This window comes from Pempheris klunzingeri, chromosome 23 (assembly GCF_042242105.1).
Source record: "Pempheris klunzingeri isolate RE-2024b chromosome 23, fPemKlu1.hap1, whole genome shotgun sequence".
NCBI classification, from domain to species: Eukaryota; Metazoa; Chordata; class Actinopteri; order Acropomatiformes; family Pempheridae; genus Pempheris; species Pempheris klunzingeri.
This window is the reverse complement of record NC_092034.1, coordinates 85,001-108,986: the sequence shown is the minus strand read 5'-3', so window position 1 is coordinate 108,986 and position 23,986 is coordinate 85,001. Positions and strand designations below refer to the sequence as shown.

The 23,986-nt window shown below is 47.7% G+C and overlaps 2 protein-coding genes across 5 annotated transcripts in view; both read left to right on the top strand.

Moving 5' to 3' along the window:
- Positions 1-35: 35 nt before the first annotated feature.
- mogat3a (monoacylglycerol O-acyltransferase 3a) lies at positions 36-8,763 on the top strand. 3 transcript variants are annotated; one of them, XR_011585944.1, is made up of 10 exons: positions 36-332; positions 751-929; positions 1,006-1,066; positions 1,716-1,859; positions 2,759-2,889; positions 3,034-3,077; positions 3,358-3,448; positions 7,752-7,860; positions 8,302-8,552; positions 8,602-8,763. XR_011585944.1 is itself a non-coding variant. In XM_070854865.1 (9 exons), the coding sequence occupies exons 1-9, from the start codon at positions 239-241 to the stop codon at positions 8,454-8,456; spliced, it is 1,008 nt and encodes a 335-aa protein (XP_070710966.1). In that variant the 5' UTR covers positions 36-238; the 3' UTR covers positions 8,457-8,763. The 3 variants fall into 3 exon arrangements, 2 of the variants coding, with proteins under 2 accessions (XP_070710966.1, XP_070710968.1); XM_070854865.1 differs by having other exon boundaries at positions 8,302-8,763; XM_070854867.1 differs by lacking the exon at positions 1,716-1,859 and having other exon boundaries at positions 8,302-8,763.
- An 11,574-nt stretch (positions 8,764-20,337) lies between these two features.
- LOC139222899 (TSC22 domain family protein 4-like) overlaps positions 20,338-23,986 on the top strand; it is a 6,920-nt gene continuing 3,271 nt past the window's right edge. The window contains exons 1-3 of one of the 2 annotated variants that reach the window (XM_070854802.1): positions 20,338-20,662; positions 21,016-21,676; positions 21,767-21,900. In XM_070854802.1, coding sequence (XP_070710903.1) covers positions 21,017-21,676; positions 21,767-21,900 — 794 coding nt within the window. In that variant the 5' untranslated portion in view covers positions 20,338-20,662; position 21,016. Of the gene's footprint in view, positions 20,663-20,984; positions 21,677-21,766; positions 21,901-23,986 lie in introns of both variants that reach the window. The other variant, XM_070854803.1, reaches the window with a different exon arrangement.

Below are 23,986 nucleotides of genomic sequence, written 5' to 3'. Positions count from 1 at the left end.
TGCACATGCGCAGTAGAGGAGGGAGCGGGAGCGTGTTCAGTTCGAGTAAAGTTTACAGTATAAAGTTTATACTAACGGAGGAGGAATCTCTCCTGCAGGATACCGGACAGGCAGACAAGCAGTCAGACAGACAGGTGGGCAGGCAGACAGACAGAAGAAGAGAAAAGCTCCGACATCCAGGCGGAGTCACCGGGGGGTCGCAGCGCTCCATGAGCGGTCGAGGAGCGCGACCGCCGGCATGAAGATCGAGTTCGCTCCGCTGAACATCCCGCTGCAGAGGAGGCTGCAGACCGCTGCGACGCTGCAGTGGGTGTTTTCCTTCCTGGCCTTAGGTAGCACACACCTGTCTGTCTGACTGACTGTCTGTCTGTCTGTCTGACCGACTGATTGACTGTCTGACCGTCTGTCTGACTGTCTGTCTGTCTGTCTGACAGTCTGTCTGTCTGTCCGACCACCTTTCTGTCTGACCACCTGTCTGTCTGTCTGTCTGTCTGACCGACCACCTGTCTGTCTGACTGTCTGTCTGTCTGTCTGTCTGTCTGACCACCTGTCTGACTGACTGTCTGTCTGACCGACTGTCTGACTGATTGACTGTCTGACCGTCTGTCTGTCTGACCTTCTGTCTGACTGTCTGTCTGTCTTTCTGTCTGTCTGTCTGTCTGACCGACCACCTGTCTTTCTGTCTGACCACCTGTCTGACCACCAGTCTTTCTGTCTGTCTGACCACCTGTCCACCTGTCTGTCTGCCAGCCCAGTGCTGTCTCGCTGCCTTCGTCCTGCTGGCCTTCTCTGATTGGTGGGCTCTGGCTCTGCTCTATGCTGGTTGGCTGTGGCTGGACTGGGACACGCCCAGCGGGGGGGGTCGGAGGTCACGCTGGGTTCGGTCCTGGACCGTGTGGAGCTACTTCAGGGACTACTTTCCTCTGGAGGTGAGACGGGTATTGATCGGAGGTGAGCCGATGGCTGCTGATGGTCTGATTATTGATCGGTGCTTCCTGTGTCCAGCTGGTTAAAACTGTCGACCTGGATCCCAAAAGGAACTATGTGTTCGGCTTCCACCCTCACGGTGAGACACACACCTGCCTGTCTGTCTGTCTCTCAGGAGTGCTGGTGGCTGTGTTGACCTGTCTCTCTCCCTGCCTGTCTGTCTCTGTCTCTCAAGAGTGCTGGTGGCTGTGTTGACCTGTCTCTCTCCCTGCCTGTCTGTCTCTGTCTCTCAGGAGTGCTGGTGGCTGTGTTGACCTGTCTCTCTCCCTGCCTGTCTGTCTCTGTCTCTCAGGAGTGCTGGTGGCTGTGTTGACCTGTCTGTCTCCCTGCCTGTCTGTCTCTCAGGGGTGCTGGTGGCTGTGTTGACCTGTCTGTCTCCCTGCCTGTCTGTCTCTCAGGAGTGCTGCTGGCTGTGTTGACCTGTCTGTCTCCCTGCCTGTCTGTCTCTCAGGAGTGCTGCTGGCTGTGTTGACCTGTCTGTCTCCCTGCCTGTCTGTCTCTCAGGAGTGCTGGTGGCTGTGTTGACCTGTCTCTCTCCCTGCCTGTCTGTCTCTGTCTCTCAGGAGTGCTGGTGGCTGTGTTGACCTGTCTCTCTCCCTGCCTGTCTGTCTCTGTCTCTCAGGAGTGCTGGTGGCTGTGTTGACCTGTCTGTCTCCCTGCCTGTCTGTCTCTCAGGAGTGCTGCTGGCTGTGTTGACCTGTCTGTCTCCCTGCCTGTCTGTCTCTCAGGGGTGCTGGTGGCTGGAGCCTTTGGTAACTTCTGCACTGAGGCCACTGGATTCTCTCGTCTGTTTCCTGGACTCACGTCTCACCTGCTGATGCTGCCGTTCTGGTTCAGAGTCCCCATCTTCAGAGACTACATCATGTGTGGAGGTACAGCTGTCTGTCTGCCTGTCTGTCTGTCTGTCTGCCCGTCTCTCTGCCTGTCTGTCTCTGCCTGTCTCTCTCTTTGTCTGTGTCTCTCTCTCTCTCTCTGTCTGTGTGTGTCTCTCTCTCTCTGCCTGTCTCTCTCTCTCTCTGCCTGTCTTTCTCTCTCTCTGTCTCTCTCTCTCTGCCTGTGTCTCTCTCTCTCTCTGCCTGTCTCTCTCTCTCTGTCTGTCTCTCTCTGCCTGTGTCTCTCTCTCTCTCTCTCTGCCTGTCTCTCTCTCTCTCTGTCTGTCTCTCTCTGCCTGTGTGTCTCTCTCTCTCTCTCTCTCTCTCTCCTGTCTGTCTCTCTCTCTGCCTGTCTCTGTCTCTCTCTCTGCCTGTCTGTCTGACACTCCCCTCAGTGTTGTCTCACTCTCTTTGCTCTGAGTAAACAGGTCTCAGCAGGAGGCGGCTCAGCGCTGCGCTCTGATTGGCTGAAGGTTGTGTCACAGCTTCCTGTTTGGTTTCCACATTCAGACTCAGTCAGTCGATCACAGATTCAGAGACGGTTAGGAGCTCCTCCTCTTCCTCCTCCATCTCCTCCTCTTCCTTCTGCTCCTCCTCCATCTCTTCCTCCTCTTCCTCCTCCATCTCTTCCTCTTCCTCCTCCATCTCCTCCTCCTCTTCCTCCTCCTCCTCTTCCTCTTCCTTCTGCTACTCCTCCATCTCTTCCTCCTCTTCCTCCTCCATCTCTTCCTCTTCCTCCTCCATCTCCTCCTCCTCTTCCTCTTCCTTCTGCTCCTCCTCCATCTCTTCCTCCTCTTCCTCTTCCTTCTGCTCCTCCTCCATCTCCTCCTCCTCTTCCTCCTCCATCTCCTCCTCCAGTTTGTCTCCTGTCTGTTTCTATGAACCTGTCTGTCTTCCAGGCCTGGTGTCCAGCTCTAAGTCCAGCCTGTCTCACCTCCTCAGCCGTCCTGGCGGCGGTAACGTAGCTGTCATCGCAGTGGGCGGAGCTCCAGAGGCTCTGGACGCTCGTCCAGGAGCTTTAACACTGCAGGTACGTTTGAACGCAGGCAGACAGACAGGCAGACATTGGTCAGCTCTGGTCAGTGTCTGTCTGTCTGACTGTGACCTGTCTGTCTCTACATAAACCTGTCTGTCTCTCTGTGATTTGTTGATCACTGATCCTGTCTGTCCTCAGATCCGACACAGGAAGGGCTTCATCAAGATGGCTCTCAAGCACGGGTGTGTGTGTGTGTGTGTGTGTGTGTGTGTTTGAGAGAGAGAGAGAGAGAGTGTGTGTGTGTGTGTTTGAGAGAGAGAGAGAGAGTGTGTGTGTGTGTGTGTGTGTGTGAGAGAGAGAGAGAGTGTGTGTGTGTGTGTGTATTGTGTTAATGTGTGTGTATTGTGTTGATGTGTGTGTATTGTGTTAATGTGTGTGTGTGTGTGTGTGTGTATTGTGTTAATGTGTGTGTATTGTGTTGATGTGTGTGTATTGTGTTAATGTGTGTGTGTGTGTGTTCAGGGCTCTGCTGGTTCCCGTCTTCTCTTTTGGAGAGAACGAGTTGTTCGAGCAGCTTGAGAACCCGTCCGGTTCTCCTCTGAGGACGCTGCAGGTCAGAGTCACTGATGACCCGAGAAGCTTCCAGAGATTCTCACCTGGATCGAATGTTAATGTCGCCAAGAGTTCACATATTTCTGGTATCAGTAGTAACTGGTAGTAACTGCCTAGTAACTGCCTAGTAACAGTCTAGTAACAGCCTAGTAACCACCCAGTAACAGTCTAGTAACAGCCTAGTAACCACCCAGTAACAGTCTAGTAACAGCCTAGTAACCACCCAGTAACAGTCTAGTAACCACCCAGTAACGCCTAGTAACCGCCTAGTAACAGTCTAGTAACCGCCTAGTAACCGCCTAGTAACAGCCTAGTAACCACCCAGTAACAGTCTAGTAACCACCCAGTAACGCCTAGTAACCGCCTAGTAACAGTCTAGTAACCGCCTAGTAACCGCCTAGTAACAGTCTAGTAACAGTCTAGTAACAGTCTAGTAACCGCCTAGTAACTGCCTAGTAACTGCCTAGTAACTGCCTAGTAACCACCCAGTAACAGTCTAGTAACAGCCTAGTAACCACCCAGTAACAGTCTAGTAACCACCCAGTAACGCCTAGTAACCGCCTAGTAACAGTCTAGTAACCGCCTAGTAACAGTCTAGTAACAGTCTAGTAACCGCCTAGTAACCGCCTAGTAACAGTCTAGTAACTGCCTAGTAACTGCCTAGTAACCACCTAGTAACGCCTAGTAACCGTCTAGTAACAGTCTAGTAACCACCTAGTAACAGTCTAGTAACCACCCAGTAACAGTCTAGTAACCACCCAGTAACAGCCTAGTAACCATCTAGTAACAGTCTAGTAACCGCCTAGTAACCGCCTAGTAACAGTCTAGTAACTGCCTAGTAACTGCCTAGTAACCACCTAGTAACGCCTAGTAACCGTCTAGTAACAGTCTAGTAACCGCCTAGTAACCGCCTAGTAACAGTCTAGTAACCGCCTAGTAACCACCCAGTAACAGTCTAGTAACCACCCAGTAACAGCCTAGTAACCATCTAGTAACAGTCTAGTAACAGTCTAGTAACCGCCTAGTAACCGCCTAGTAATGCCTAGTAACCGTCTAGTAACAGTCTAGTAACAGTCTAGTAACTGCCTAGTAACAGTCTAGTAACAGTCTAGTAACTGCCTAGTAACTGCCTAGTAACCACCTAGTAACGCCTAGTAACAGTCTAGTAACAGTCTAGTAACCGCCTAGTAACAGTCTAGTAACCGCCTAGTAACCACCCAGTAACAGTCTAGTAACCACCCAGTAACAGCCTAGTAACCATCTAGTAACCGCCTAGTAACCGCCTAGTAACGCCTAGTAACGCCTAGTAACCGCCTAGTAACCGCCTAGTAACCGCCTAGTAACAGTCTAGTAACAGTCTAGTAACCGCCTAGTAACCGCCTAGTAACAGTCTAGTAACAGTCTAGTAACTGCCTAGTAACTGCCTAGTAACCGCCTAGTAACCGCCTAGTAACAGTCTAGTAACCGTCTAGTAACAGTCTAGTAACAGTCTAGTAACCGCCTAGTAACAGTCTAGTAACAGTCTAGTAACCGCCTAGTAACCGCCTAGTAACCGCCTAGTAACAGTCTAGTAACTGCCTAGTAACTGCCTAGTAACCGCCTAGTAACAGTCTAGTAACAGTCTAGTAACCGCCTAGTAACAGTCTAGTAACAGTCTAGTAACCGCCTAGTAACAGTCTAGTAACAGTCTAGTAACAGTCTAGTAACTGCCTAGTAACTGCCTAGTAACAGTCTAGTAACAGTCTAGTAACCGCCTAGTAACAGTCTAGTAACAGTCTAGTAACCGCCTAGTAACAGTCTAGTAACAGTCTAGTAACCGCCTAGTAACAGTCTAGTAACTGCCTAGTAACTGCCTAGTAACCACCTAGTAACGCCTAGTAACAGTCTAGTAACAGTCTAGTAACCGCCTAGTAACCGCCTAGTAACAGTCTAGTAACAGTCTAGTAACAGTCTAGTAACTGCCTAGTAACTGCCTAGTAACCGCCTAGTAACAGTCTAGTAACAGTCTAGTAACCGCCTAGTAACAGTCTAGTAACAGTCTAGTAACCGCCTAGTAACAGTCTAGTAACAGTCTAGTAACCGCCTAGTAACGCCTAGTAACCGCCTAGTAACCGCCTAGTAACAGTCTAGTAACCGCCTAGTAACCGCCTAGTAACAGTCTAGTAACAGTCTAGTAACAGCCTAGTAACCGCCTAGTAACAGTCTAGTAACCGCCTAGTAACAGTCTAGTAACCGCCTAGTAACAGTCTAGTAACAGTCTAGTAACCGCCTAGTAACAGTCTAGTAACCGCCTAGTAACAGTCTAGTAACAGTCTAGTAACTGCCTAGTAACTGCCTAGTAACCGCCTAGTAACAGTCTAGTAACAGTCTAGTAACCGCCTAGTAACAGTCTAGTAACAGTCTAGTAACCGCCTAGTAACAGTCTAGTAACAGTCTAGTAACCGCCTAGTAACAGTCTAGTAACTGCCTAGTAACCGCCTAGTAACCGCCTAGTGACGTGTCAAAGAACCGGGGTTCAATGTCACTAGGCCAGATTAATGGGGGTCTTATCAATGTGCAATGGGTCGAGAAAACTTTGGTAAATGGATGAAAAATGAATGAAGAATAGTCAGGGAAACCAGTCTCAGCTGATGTGCTCAAACAGTCTTCAGGAGTCAGAGTTCAGAGGCAGCAAAAACCTTTAATGCCGGCACAAAGGGAGAGCAATCTATCTGCACAGTACATACAGTCAGAGAGCTCTGAGCTCTCACAAACAGAACCCCAACTTATATTCTCATGAGGCCCCACCTGCTTTCCCTCGTCACAGCATCAAAATAACCAATTGATTTGTGTTACAACATTACACCATTATATTCATTCGTCAGGTGTGGGGCCTGAATAATGTGGTCCTAAAAGTGGGAATTGTAGGGACTTTCCAGTCACCTGCACTGGCACGAGCATGTTTCCTTTTTTTATATGCCATGTTGAATAAGCTTTACACCATTATCTTCTAACCTTGCCTTATTCTTATTTTTTATTCTAAGTTCTCTCTTCTTCAATCAATCAATCAAATTTTATTTGTATAGCCCAATATCACAAGAGTGTCTCATAGTGCTTTACAAAGTTCACTGAAATAAACAAGTGTAAGCGAACAAACAATCTTCTTATTACACCCTTATTTCTTAGCTTCCTTCTGTTGCCTTTTTTTTTTTAATTATAGTGTTTAATGCAAGTGTATTTGTTGTGCATAAAACAGAACATGTGGCACAGTGAGGGTCAATGAGTGAAGGATACACACAGTTATATTTCAATCCAGTGATGAGTACATGTAAAATCATAGTGAGGAGTATGTGTATTCAAATCATGATGAAGAATATAAGTCATAGTCACTAAACTTCAATCAACACATCATTTTTCAGCATGTATGTAGCTGTTCCAGTGATTCTCCATTATTTCAATAGTTCCAGTGTTTAAGTCAACAGAATCAACAGAGCAGCGTGCAAACTTAGTTTCTTTTGGCACAACACTTGTCTTTTTTACACTACACTAGTAACCGCCTAGTAACAGCCTAGTAACAGCCTAGTGACCGCCTAGTGACCGCCTAGTTACCGCCTAGTAACAGCCTAGTAACCGCCTAGTAACAGCCTAGTAACCGCCTAGTAACCGCCTAGTAACAGCCTAGTAACCGCCTAGTAACCGCCTAGTAACAGCCTAGTAACCGCCTAGTAACAGCCCTGTAATAGCCTAGTAACCGTCTGGAAACCAAAGAGAAACCACCTAGTAACCTCCTAGAATAGAACAGAAAGCCTTTAATCTCGTTGTACTGGGTACAGTTCAGTGGTAAAACCACTTAGAAACAACTTCAAAAAGATGCCTGTTGGGAACTGTAATAATCACTGGTTTACTGACTGTAGTTCGGCCTGTGGGGGGGTTTCACACAGCCCCCAGTAACCCTCCATGCTACTGGGATGAGTTGTGATTGTGGTGGTACAGACGGGGGTGCCGCCGCTGTGGTATTCAGGGTGCTCGGTGTGTTATGTTACGCTGCAGGTAAAAACCAAATAACCACCGAGCAACCACTTAGAACGACCATGTGACAACTAACAGGCACAGCCGAGCCGAGTTTAAGACCTAATGGTTCAGTAACAACCAACCAATAACCTGGACCCATAAGTAACAGTCACCTAGCAACCAGCAGGTTATAGCGTAGGAAACAAAGGTGGAAATGACGTAGTGACCCTGTGACAATGCCTGATCCACTGGAACACCTGGTAACATCTGGAAACTCCAGAAGTGAAGGTCAGTGTACCGTCTTGTGTCCACAGAACCGGCTGCAAGGCATCATGGGAGTAGCGATGCCCCTGTTTCACGCCAGAGGAGTTTTCCAGTACAGCTTTGGACTGATGCCCTACAGGAAGCCCATCCACACTGTCGGTAGGACTCCAACGTTAGGCTAGTGAATCTGATGTTAATCTGACAAACTAGAGAATCTAACATTAACCTGATGTTAATCTGGCGTTAACCTGACAAACTAGTGAATTTGATGTCAATCTGATGTTAACCTGACAAACTAGTGAATCTGACGTTAATCTGACAAACTAGTGAATGTGACGTTAATTTGACGTTAATCTGACAAACTAGTTAATCTGACAAACTAGTTAATTTGACGTTAATCTGACGTTAATCTGACAAACTAGTGAATCTGACGTTAATCTGGCGTTAACCTGACGTTAATCTGACAAACTAGTGAATCTGACGTTAATCTGACGTTAACCTGACGTTAGACGATCAGTCTCGTCTGTGTGTGTGATTGTGGTGATGGTGTGTTTTATTGTTGTATTTTGTTGCTGATGTCACGACCCCGTGTGTTTTCAGTGGGGAGGCCGATCCCAGTGGTGCAGACCTCCAGCCCCACCAGCGACGACATCGAGCGGCTCCACAACGTTTACCTGCAGAGTCTCACTGAAGTGTTTCAGCAGCACAAACAAGCCTACGGCCTCAGCGAACACCAGCACCTGACCTTCACATGACCTTCACATGACCTCCTGACCTTCACATGACCTCCTGACCTTCACATGACCTGTATAATCGCTCTGAGTCTTCTACAGATTAGCACTATGCTAACAGTGCTAGCAGAGTTCATTATTCTTGAACAGGAAACATTATTATCGTTAGCGGTGCGCCATGGTTTGACTGACGAATGCTAACGTTGCTAACGTCTCCTGTTGGTGTAGATGTTAGCATGCTAACACCTTTCGTGGTGCGTTTAAGTGCGTTTTGTAAAGATAAGTGTTTCTCCTGATTCTATGTAATAAAGTGCCATCACATGATGATGATGACGACGATGATGCTGCTGTGGGTGGTGACTGACAGGTGGGTCAATCAGAGGTCTGGTTTGACATCACAGTGATGTTTAAGGGTCCAGAGGAGATGCAGACTGCAGTCTCATTGGTTGGTTTGATCATTTGGACGTGGATCTTTGGACTGTTGGTGTGTGGGGAGCCCAGTCAGGAGGATCTACAGACCTCAACAATTTCACAGTTGATCATTGCAAACGTCCTGGGTGTCATCTAGGACTTCATCCTGTGGATTCACCTGTAAATGGAGTCACTTTGTGAAAAAGGTGCATGTTAAATTCCCAATGGTGGAACAGTAAGTTTAACACTGTCATAACTGATGAGCAGGACGTGGTTCCTCCCATAAAATAACGTAGTGTAATGTAGTGTAGTGTAGTGTAATGTAGTGCAGTGCAGTGTAATGTAGTGCAGTGTAGTGTGGTGCAGTGTAATGTAGTGTAGTGTAATGTAGTGCAGTGCAGTGTAATGTAGTGCAGTGTAGTGTGGTGCAGTGTAATGTAGTGCAGTGCAGTGTGATGTAGTGTAGTGCAGTGTAGTGCGGTGCAGTGTAATGTAGTGTAGTGCAGTGTAATGTAGTGTAGTGCAGTGTAATGTAGTGTAGTGTGGTGCAGTGCAGTGTGGTGCAGTGCAGTGTAGTCCAACAGGAATGAGGATGGAGAATCGGATCCCAAACAACCAGTGAATGTCTCTGCTGCACTTCATGTTATTGACCACTAGGTGTCCCACTGGAGCTCTGTGTCACTGGAGCCTCCAGTAATGAACCCGTTTCTGAATGAAGCTTCAACGATCAGCTGTCATGAGTTGGACCCGGAACTGGATCAGCACGAGGAGTAGGAGGATGACGAAGTTGTTTACTGCGCGTTCATTGGCTGCTGTAGAGGGACACGTGCGCTGCTTCCAGAGGGAGGATGGAGAGGAGAGAGGGGGAGGAAGAGTGAGTGTTTGTTTAGAGGAAGAGGAGGTTGGATCTCAGACGGACTGAAAGAAGAAGAGTTAGAATAAATCCGTAAAGAAGAGTTAGAAGAAATCCGTAGAAGAAGAGTTAGAAGAAATCCGTAGAAGAAGAGTTAGAAGAAATCCGTAAAAGAAGGGTTAGAATAAATCCGTAGAAGAAGTCGGAGTTTTACTGAAACTTTTCTCTGCGCGCGCTCCGTCCGCCCGAGGCTGCGCTCAGGCTGTACTGCGCATGCGCTATGCACAGCCGTGTACAATGAACCGATTGTGTCACCGGACCCGGTGGTGACGTCACCGAGGGGAGCGGTGGCCGCCGGCCCCTCGAGCGGCGGTAGCGCGCGCCAAGTGCTGAGCGCGTGCACGTGTTTGTTTACAAGTGTGACGTCAGAGGGCGTGATTTAGTGTGACGTGCCGATGAAGTTGGTAAAAGTTTATTTGTGACTGAGGCGCATGGCTGCAAACAGGAAGTGGCTGCTGGTGCTGCCGGCATGGAGCTGAAGCTTCAGCTGTAGTTGGTCCAAAGGCCCGAAGGGAGATCGGTGACCGTTTTACAGGTGAGTCCAGAGGTGAAGTCCTGGGTGGGAATGAGGGTCCTTAACCCCCCAGTTTGTTCTGAAGCAGGAAGCACAACAGCTCTTTCATCTAACATCACATTTCATCACCAAGTGCTTCACTGTGGCCGTCTGAGCTCTGAACGCTGCTTCTTCTTCTGGTGACGTCGTTTCTTGGAGGACCGTCTTCTTCTTCATGTCCCTAAAATGTGTCCAACCTCAGCTAGAAGGTTCCAGAAGTCAGTGAAGCAGAATGAGTGAGAAAAGACTTCAGACTGGAGAAACATGGAGGAAATCCAGGAATCAGACATGTTGTTCATCAGAGGAGACTAAAGAAAGACAGAGAACATGTTGATCCAGAACAACAGTGACACACTATAGACCTCCACTACACACTGACACACTGACTAACTAGCACACACACACACTATAGACCTCCACTACACACTGACACACTGACTAACTAGCACACACACACACTATAGACCTCCACTACACACTGACACACTGACTAACTAGCACACACACACTATAGACCTCCACTACACACTAACACACTGACTAACTAACACACACACACTATAGACCTCCACTACACACTGACACACTGACTAACTAACACACACACACTATAGACCTCCACTACACACTGACACACTGACTAACTAACACACACACACTATAGACCTCCACTACACACTGACACACTGACTAACTAGCACACACACACACTATAGACCTCCACTACACACTAACACACTGACTAACTAGCACACACACACTATAGACCTCCACTACACACTAACACACTGACTAACTAACACACACACACTATAGACCTCCACTACACACTGACACACTGACTAACTAACACACACACACACTATAGACCTCCACTACACACTGACACACTGACTAACTAGCACACACACACACTATAGACCTCCACTACACACTAACACACTGACTAACTAGCACACACACACACACACTATAGACCTCCACTACACACTAACACACTGACTAACTAGCACACACACACTATAGACCTCCACTACACACTGACACACTGACTAACTAACACACACACACTATAGACCTCCACTACACACTGACACACTGACTAACTAACACACACACACTATAGACCTCCACTACACACTGACACACTGACTAACTAGCACACACACACACACACACACACTATAGACCTCCACTACACACTGACACACTGACTAACTAGCACACACACACACACACACTATAGACCTCCACTACACACTAACACACTGACTAACTAACACACACACACTATAGACCTCCACTACACACTGACACACTGACTAACTAACACACACACACTATAGACCTCCACTACACACTAACACACTGACTAACTAGCACACACACACACTATAGACCTCCACTACACACTAACACACTGACTAACTAACACACACACACTATAGACCTCCACTACACACTAACACACTGACTAACTAGCACACACACACTATAGACCTCCACTACACACTAACACACTGACTAACTAACACACACACACACTATAGACCTCCACTACACACTGACACACTGACTAACTAACACACACACACTATAGACCTCCACTACACACTGACACACTGACTAACTAGCACACACACACACTATAGACCTCCACTACACACTAACACACTGACTAACTAGCACACACACACTATAGACCTCCACTACACACTGACACACTGACTAACTAGCACACACACACACACACACACTATAGACCTCCACTACACACTAACACACTGACTAACTAACACACACACACTATACACCTCCACTACACACTGACACACTGACTAACTAACACACACACACTATAGACCTCCACTACACACTGACACACTGACTAACTAGCACACACACACACACTATAGACCTCCACTACACACTAACACACTGACTAACTAACACACACACACTATAGACCTCCACTACACACTGACACACTGACTAACTAACACACACACTATAGACCTCCACTACACACTGACACACTGACTAACTAGCACACACACACACTATAGACCTCCACTACACACTAACACACTGACTAACTAGCACACACACACACTATAGACCTCCACTACACACTAACACACTGACTAACTAACACACACACACTATAGACCTCCACTACACACTGACACACTGACTAACTAACACACACACACTATAGACCTCCACTACACACTGACTAACTAGCACACACACTATAGACCTCCACTACACACTAACACACTGACTAACTAGCACACACACACTATAGACCTCCACTACACACTGACACACTGACTAACTAGCACACACACACTATAGACCTCCACTACACACTGACACACTGACTAACTAGCACACACACACACACTATAGACCTCCACTACACACTAACACACTATAGACCTCCACTACACACTGACACACTGACTAACTAGCACACACACACACTATAGACCTCCACTACACACTGACACACCGACTAACTAGCACACACACACACTATAGACCTCCACTACACACTAACACACTGACTAACTAGCACACACACACTATAGACCTCCACTACACACTGACACACTGACTAACTAGCACACACACACTATAGACCTCCACTACACACTGACACACTGACTAACTAGCACACACACACACACACTATAGACCTCCACTACACACTAACACACTATAGACCTCCACTACACACTGACACACTGACTAACTAGCACACACACACTATACACCTCCACTACACACTGACACACTGACTAACTAGCACACACACACTATAGACCTCCACTACACACTAACACACTGACTAACTAACACACACACACTATAGACCTCCACTACACACTGACACACTGACTAACTAGCACACACACACTATAGACCTCCACTACACACTGACACACTGACTAACTAGCACACACACACACACACACACACTATAGACCTCCACTACACACTAACACACTGACTAACACACACACACACACACACACACACACACACTATAGACCTCCACTACACACTGACACACTGACTAACTAACACACACACACACACACACACACACACACACACACACACACACTATAGACCTCCACTACACACTGACACACTGACTAACATACACACACACACACACACACACACACACACACTATAGACCTCCACTACACTCTGACTAACACACACACACACACACACACACACACACTCACACACTATAGACCTCCACTACACACTAACACACTGACTAACTAGCACACACACACACACACTATAGACCTCCACTACACACTAACACACTGACTAACTAACACACACACACTATAGACCTCCACTATACACTAACACACTGACTAACTAGCACACACACACTATAGACCTCCACGACACACTGACACACTGACTAACTAACACACACACACTATAGACCTCCACGACACACTGACTAACTAACACACACACACACACTATAGACCTCCACTACACACTGACACACTGACTAACTAGCACACACACACACTATAGACCTCCACTACACACTGACACACTGACTAACTAGCACACACACACTATAGACCTCCACTACACACTGACACACTGACTAACTAGCACACACACACTATAGACCTCCACTACACACTGACACACTGACTAACTAGCACACACACACACTATAGACCTCCACTACACACTGACACACCGACTAACTAGCACACACACACACACTATAGACCTCCACTACACACTAACACACTGACTAACTAGCACACACACACTATAGACCTCCACTACACACTGACACACTGACTAACTAGCACACACACACTATAGACCTCCACTACACACTGACACACTGACTAACTAGCACACACACACACACACTATAGACCTCCACTACACACTAACACACTATAGACCTCCACTACACACTGACACACTGACTAACTAGCACACACACACTATAGACCTCCACTACACACTGACACACTGACTAACTAGCACACACACACACACTATAGACCTCCACTACACACTAACACACTATAGACCTCCACTACACACTGACACACTGACTAACTAGCACACACACACTATAGACCTCCACTACACACTGACACACTGACTAACTAGCACACACACACTATAGACCTCCACTACACACTAACACACTGACTAACTAACACACACACACTATAGACCTCCACTACACACTGACACACTGACTAACTAGCACACACACACTATAGACCTCCACTACACACTGACACACTGACTAACTAGCACACACACACACACACACACTATAGACCTCCACTACACACTGACACACTGACTAACTAGCACACACACACTATAGACCTCCACTACACACTGACACACTGACTAACTAGCACACACACACACACTATAGACCTCCACTACACACTAACACACTATAGACCTCCACTACACACTGACACACTGACTAACTAGCACACACACACACTATAGACCTCCACTACACACTGACACACCGACTAACTAGCACACACACACACTATAGACCTCCACTACACACTAACACACTGACTAACTAGCACACACACACTATAGACCTCCACTACACACTGACACACTGACTAACTAGCACACACACACTATAGACCTCCACTACACACTGACACACTGACTAACTAGCACACACACACACACACTATAGACCTCCACTACACACTAACACACTATAGACCTCCACTACACACTGACACACTGACTAACTAGCACACACACACTATACACCTCCACTACACACTGACACACTGACTAACTAGCACACACACACTATAGACCTCCACTACACACTAACACACTGACTAACTAACACACACACACTATAGACCTCCACTACACACTGACACACTGACTAACTAGCACACACACACTATAGACCTCCACTACACACTGACACACTGACTAACTAGCACACACACACACACACACACACTATAGACCTCCACTACACACTAACACACTGACTAACACACACACACACACACACACACACACACACTATAGACCTCCACTACACACTGACACACTGACTAACTAACACACACACACACACACACACACACACACACACACACACACACTATAGACCTCCACTACACACTGACACACTGACTAACATACACACACACACACACACACACACACACACACTATAGACCTCCACTACACTCTGACTAACACACACACACACACACACACACACACACTCACACACTATAGACCTCCACTACACACTAACACACTGACTAACTAGCACACACACACACACACTATAGACCTCCACTACACACTAACACACTGACTAACTAACACACACACACTATAGACCTCCACTATACACTAACACACTGACTAACTAGCACACACACACTATAGACCTCCACGACACACTGACACACTGACTAACTAACACACACACACTATAGACCTCCACGACACACTGACTAACTAACACACACACACACACTATAGACCTCCACTACACACTGACACACTGACTAACTAGCACACACACACACTATAGACCTCCACTACACACTGACACACTGACTAACTAGCACACACACACTATAGACCTCCACTACACACTGACACACTGACTAACTAGCACACACACACTATAGACCTCCACTACACACTGACACACTGACTAACTAGCACACACACACACTATAGACCTCCACTACACACTGACACACCGACTAACTAGCACACACACACACACTATAGACCTCCACTACACACTAACACACTGACTAACTAGCACACACACACTATAGACCTCCACTACACACTGACACACTGACTAACTAGCACACACACACTATAGACCTCCACTACACACTGACACACTGACTAACTAGCACACACACACACACACTATAGACCTCCACTACACACTAACACACTATAGACCTCCACTACACACTGACACACTGACTAACTAGCACACACACACTATAGACCTCCACTACACACTGACACACTGACTAACTAGCACACACACACACACTATAGACCTCCACTACACACTAACACACTATAGACCTCCACTACACACTGACACACTGACTAACTAGCACACACACACTATAGACCTCCACTACACACTGACACACTGACTAACTAGCACACACACACTATAGACCTCCACTACACACTAACACACTGACTAACTAACACACACACACTATAGACCTCCACTACACACTGACACACTGACTAACTAGCACACACACACTATAGACCTCCACTACACACTGACACACTGACTAACTAGCACACACACACACACACACACTATAGACCTCCACTACACACTGACTAACTAACACACACACACACTATAGACCTCCACTACACACTAACACACTGACTAACACACACACACACACACACACACACTATAGACCTCCACTACACACTGACACACTGACTAACTAACACACACACACACACACACACACACACACTATAGACCTCCACTACACACTGACACACTGACTAACATACACACACACACACACACACACTATAGACCTCCACTACACTCTGACTAACACACACACACACACACACACACACACACACACACACACACACTCACACACTATAGACCTCCACTACACACTAACACACTGACTAACTAGCACACACACACACACACTATAGACCTCCACTACACACTAACACACTGACTAACTAACACACACACACTATAGACCTCCACTATACACTAACACACTGACTAACTAGCACACACACACTATAGACCTCCACTACACACTGACACACTGACTAACTAACACACACACACTATAGACCTCCACGACACACTGACTAACTAACACACACACACACTATAGACCTCCACTACACACTGACACACTGACTAACTAGCACACACACACACTATAGACCTCCACTACACACTAACACACCGACTAACTAGCACACACACACACACTATAGACCTCCACTACACACTAACACACTGACTAACTAGCACACACACACTATAGACCTCCACTACACACTGACACACTGACTAACTAGCACACACACACTATAGACCTCCACTACACACTGACACACTGACTAACTAGCACACACACACACTATAGACCTCCACTACACACTGACACACTGACTAACTAGCACACACACACACACACTATAGACCTCCACTACACACTAACACACTATAGACCTCCACTACACACTGACACACTGACTAACTAGCACACACACACTATAGACCTCCACTACACACTGACACACTGACTAACTAGCACACACACACTATAGACCTCCACTACACACTGACACACTGACTAACTAGCACACACACACACACACACACACACACACACTATAGACTTCCACTACACACTGACTAACTAACACACACACACACACACACACACACTATAGACCTCCACTACACACTAACACACTGACTAACTAACACACACACACACACACACACACACACACTATAGACCTCCACTACACACTAACACACTGACTAACTAGCACACACACACTATAGACCTCCACTACACACTGACACACTGACTAACTAGCACACACACACTATAGACCTCCACTACACACTGACACACTGACTAACTAGCACACACACACTATAGACCTCCACTACACACTGACACACTGACTAACTAGCACACACACACTATAGACCTCCACTACACACTAACACACTGACTAACTAACACACACACACTATAGACCTCCACTACACACTGACACACTGACTAACTAACACACACACACTATAGACCTCCACTACACACTGACACACTGACTAACTAGCACACACACACACTATAGACCTCCACTACACACTAACACACCGACTAACTAGCACACACACACACACACTATAGACCTCCACTACACACTGACACACCGACTAACTCGCACACACACACACACTATAGACCTCCACTACACACTAACACACACACACTACACACTATAGACCTCCACTACACACTGACACACTGACTAACTAACACACACACACACACACACACACACACACACACACACACTATAGACCTCCACTACACACTGACACACTGACTAACACACACACACACACACACACACACACACACACACACACTATAGACCTCCACTACACTCTGACTAACACACACACACACACACACACTCACACACTATAGACCTCCACTACACACTAACACACTGACTAACTAGCACACACACACACACTATAGACCTCCACTACACACTAACACACTGACTAACTAACACACACACACTATAGACCTCCACTATACACTAACACACTGACTAACTAGCACACACACACACACTATAGACCTCCACTACACACTAACACACTGACTAACTAACACACACACACTATAGACCTCCACTACACACTGACACACTGACTAACTAGCACACACACACACACTATAGACCTCCACTACACACTAACACACCGACTAACTAGCACACACACACACACACTATAGACCTCCACTACACACTGACACACTGACTAACTAGCACACACACACACACTATAGACCTCCACTACACACTAACACACACACACTACACACTATAGACCTCCACTACACACTGACACACTGACTAACTAACACACACACACACACACACACACACACACACACACTATAGACCTCCACTACACACTGACACACTGACTAACACACACACACACACACACACACACACACACACACACACACACACACACTATAGACCTCCACTACACTCTGACTAACACACACACACACACACACACTCACACACTATAGACCTCCACTACACACTAACACACTGACTAACTAGCACACACACACACACTATAGACCTCCACTACACACTAACACACTGACTAACTAACACACACACACTATAGACCTCCACTATACACTAACACACTGACTAACTAGCACACACACACACACTATAGACCTCCACTACACACTAACACACTGACTAACTAACACACACACACTATAGACCTCCACTATACACTGACACACTGACTAACTAGCACACACACACTATAGACCTCCACTACACACTGACACACTGACTAACTAACACACACACACACACTATAGACCTCCACTACACACTAACACACTGACTAACTAACACACACACACTATAGACCTCCACTATACACTGACACACTGACTAACTAGCACACACACACTATAGACCTCCACTACACACTGACACACTGACTAACTAACACACACACACTATAGACCTCCACTATACACTAACACACTGACTAACTAGCACACACACACACACTATAGACCTCCACTACACACTAACACACTGACTAACTAGCACACACACACTATAGACCTCCACTACACACTGACTAACTAGTTGTTTAACCCCTTGGTAACCAGCTGATATGGTTGTCGGGACCGAATCCTGTCTCACACACACACACACACACACACACACACACACACACACACACACACACACACACTCAAGTCAATGTGTTTCCAAAGATCCTGTAGAAAGTGAAGATGCTTCACTCTGGTTGGGCCAGCAGAGGGCGCCGACTGACTGATTATTGATGATTATTTCATCATTGATTCACACACACAGCCTGTGGGAACAGGGCTGACTGAACGTGTTTACATGTGGTTGGATGGACGTCCGGTCATCAGGCAGCTCAGTCCAGAGAACAGGACTGCAGGAACTGAAGGCCTGGTTCTGGTCCAGCTGGAGACACTCTGCCTGATGACCTGAAGGTCTGATCGAGTTAGAACCAGTGAACAGATCAGAAATGTTGAGAGGAACCAAACCACAAAGATTTTTTACGTTCCCTTGTTTAGGGTTCGGGTTACGTTCCCTCACTTTAAGTTCACGTTCCCTCATAAGTGAGGTGAGAAATATTCAGTAGGAGCAGTAAACGTACAGACTGACTGTGGTTTCAACACAGATCCTGCAGAACCTGAACTGAACAAACACACACACACACACACACACACAGTCGTTAATCCGGGTTGTGCAACAGGCAGCAGACTGAGGAAACAGCAACAGACCAGAGAGAGACGCAGGAAACAGGAAACACAGAAGACGAAAATGTGTTGGAGATGAAAGCTACCGGCCAAGAGACACTGACCGTAACAGGAGGAGAGAGAGACAGAGAGAGAGACAGGATGTGTGGTGAGACAGACTTTAACTTTAAAGGTAACTTCAGCTCTGCAGACAGACAGACTGTGGTCTCACTCTCTGCTGTGAGTGTTAATCTACATTACTGGAACGTGAATGTGATTCCTAACTCTGCCTGTCGGCTTCAGGAGGTTTGTCAGTCTGACACTTAACAGCAAACTGATCCACATGTTTCCACTTAAAGATCAAATTAAAACATGAGGGTTCTTCCTCCTCCACTGCTGCAGCTGACAACTAGAAGTTTACATTTAGTTTAGTTTTCACCATCAAGCACATTTACTTAGTTTCAAGTCACTGAAGCGTCACATTAACGAGTTTGTTCTATTTCTGGGAGTTTCAGTGAGTCTGTAATGTGTGTGTGTGTGTGTGAGGATGAGTGGTGGTAAAAAGAAGAGCGGCTTCCAGATCACCAGTGTGACCTTAGACTTCAATCAAACTCCAGCCGGCCAATCAGCTCCCAGCGGGGTCCTCGCTGTCCTCCAATCGGCAGCCTCCTCCTCCTGCAGCCCTCAGGGGAGCTCCTCCCAGCCAACCACGCCCTCGCTGAAGAGGAAATACCTTTCCCAGCATGCCTCAGGGCAGGCTGCAGGGTCCTCCTCCCGGTTCCGGGTGGTGAGGTTGGCAGTGGGCAGGGCTGGCGGCGGTGGGCGGAGTCAACCGTATCGCCGTGGGCGATGGACATGCACAGACTTTATGGAGCGACAGGAAGAGGCGGGGTTCAGGCGGGTGATGGACACCATGAGACACGCCCACTCCCTGGAGTCCCTGGAGATGATTGGCCGGGACATAGACAGAGCCCGAGTCCACTCCCAGGACACCGCTCACCTGCTGGCTCAGCCAATCAGAGGCAGGGAGGGGGCGGGCCTTGTACTGCGCAGCGGGCCGCCCTCTCCAACGCACCTAGCGCCAATCAACATCCAGTTACTGGAGCCAATGGGAGCACAGCGGGTTGACTCCACCCCTCCACCTCCTTCTACCCGCCCACGAAACATCCTTCCTCCTCTACGATTGGACGTTGACGCTGCAGGACGGGTACAAAGACACAAACACACGATTTTATTGGAGGAACTGAGTCGTGAAACTTTAATATGAATTCATACAACCTGTCTCTCTGTCTGTCAGTCTGTCCTCAGACTGTCTCACTCTCAGCCCAGCTCCCCCCCTGCCGGGCCATACCATCCCACACTGACCCCCACTCAGACGGCAGCAGCCCTCAGTCTGGACCGAACCATGTTCAATCTGCCAGGGGACGCCAGGTAGCTCCACCTTTATTTGATCTATTTATACACCTGTTCGTTCAGTCGAGTGGCGCTCAGTGTTAATGTACAGGACAGACAGGTAAGAACAAACAGGTAAGGACAGACAGGTAAGAACAGTCAGGCAAGGACAGTCAGGCAAGGACAGACAGGTAAGGACAGTCAGGTAAGACAGGTAATGACAGTCAGGCAAGGACAGACCAGTAAAGACAGACAGGTAAGGACAGTCAGGTAAGGACAGACAGGTAGAGACAGACAGGCAAGAACAGTCAGGTAAGAACAGACAGGTAAGGGCAGCCAGGTAAGGACAGTCAGGCAAGGACAGTCAGGTAAGGACAGTCAGGCAAGGACAGACAGGTAAGGACAGTCAGGCAAGGACAGACAGGTAAGAACAGTCAGGTAAAGACAGACAGGTAAGGACAGTCAGGCAAGGACAGTCAGGTAAGGACAGTCTGGTAAGACAGGTAATGACAGTCAGGTAAGGACAGACAGGTAATGACAGTCAGGTAAGGACAGACAGGCAAGAACAGTCAGGTAAGGACAGACAGGCAAGAACAGTCAGGTAAGGACAGACAGGCAAGAACAGTCAGGTAAGACAGGTAATGACAGTCAGGTAAGAACAGTCAGGTAAGGACAGACCAGTAAGGACAGACAGGTAAGGACAGACAGGTAAAGACAGACAGGCAAGAACAGTCAGGTAAGAACAGCCAGGTAAGACAGGTAATGACAGTCAGGTAAGGACAGTCAGGCAAGGACAGTCAGGTAAGGACAGACAGGCAACGACAGTCAGGTAAGGACAGTCAGGTAAGACAGGTAATGACAGTCAGGTAAGAACAGTCAGGTAAGGACAGACCAGTAAGGACAGACAGGTAAGGACAGACAGGTAAAGACAGACAGGCAAGAACAGTCAGGTAAGAACAGTCAGGTAAGACAGGTAATGACAGTCAGGTAAGGACAGTCAGGCAAGGACAGTCAGGCAAGGACAGTCAGGCAAGGACAGACAGGCAAGAACAGTCAGGTAAGAACAGTCAGGTAAGGACAGTCAGGTAAGACAGGTAATGACAGTCAGGTAAGGACAGTCAGGCAAGGACAGACAGGTAAGGACAGACAGGCAAGAACAGTCAGGTAAGAACAGTCAGGTAAGGACAGTCAGGCAAGGACAGACAGGTAAGGACAGACAGGCAAGAACAGACAGGTAAGGACAGTCAGGCAAAGACAGTCAGGCAAGAACAGACAGGTAAGGACAGTCAGGCAAAGACAGTCAGGCAAGAACAGACAGGTAAGGACAGTCAGGCAAAGACAGTCAGGCAAAGACAGTCAGGTAAGGACAATCAGGTAAGGACAGTCAGGTAAGGACAGTCAGGTGAGGACAATCAGGTAAGGACAGTCAGGTAAGAACAGTCAGGTAAGACAGGTAAGGACAGTCAGGCAAAGACAGTCAGGTAAGGACAATCAGGTAAGGACAGTCAGGTAAGGACAATCAGGTAAGGACAGTCAGGTAAGACAGGTAAGGACAGTCAGGCAAGAACAGACAGGTAAGGACAGTCAGGTAAGAACAGACCGGTAAGGACAGTCAAGTAAGGACAGACAGGTAAGAACAGACCGGTAAGGACAGTCAGGTAAGAACAGACCGGTAAGGACAGACAGGTAAGGACAGAGCTTCTCATACAGGTTGGGGACATGTGGACCATGTGGACCATGTGGACCATGTGGACCATGTGGACCATGTGGACCATGTGGGCCATGTGGGCCATGTTCACAGCCTCCTTTGCAGAGGCGGCTGCTGACAGCTGTGGCAGAAGGTCGTCGCTGCTGGTCGGGGCGACGACCCAAGAACCCGCTGGTGGACACCGGCGGTGAGGGAGGCCGTCAAGCTGAAGACGGAGGCCTTTCGGGCCCGGCTGGCTCGGGGTCTCCTGAAGCAGCAGATCAGTATCACTGAGGCGAAACCCAGGTGTGGGAGGAGTTCGGGGAGGCTCTGGAGAAGGACTTTCAGGTGGCTTCAAGGAAGTTCTGGCAAAGCATTCAGTGGCTCAGGAAGGGAAAGCAGGGCCGGGGAGGTGAACTGCTGACCCCGACTGGGCAT

Bases quoted from the DNA above. Each gene is read 5' to 3' on its own strand.
- mogat3a (XM_070854865.1), top strand. From the start codon at position 239: ATGAAGATCGAGTTCGCTCCGCTGAACATCCCGCTGCAGAGGAGGCTG. The intron at 333-750 runs GTAGCACACACC...TCTGTCTGCCAG, and splicing joins GTTTTCCTTCCTGGCCTTAG to CCCAGTGCTGTCTCGCTGCC. The intron at 1,067-1,715 runs GTGAGACACACA...TCTGTCTCTCAG, and splicing joins GTTCGGCTTCCACCCTCACG to GGGTGCTGGTGGCTGGAGCC.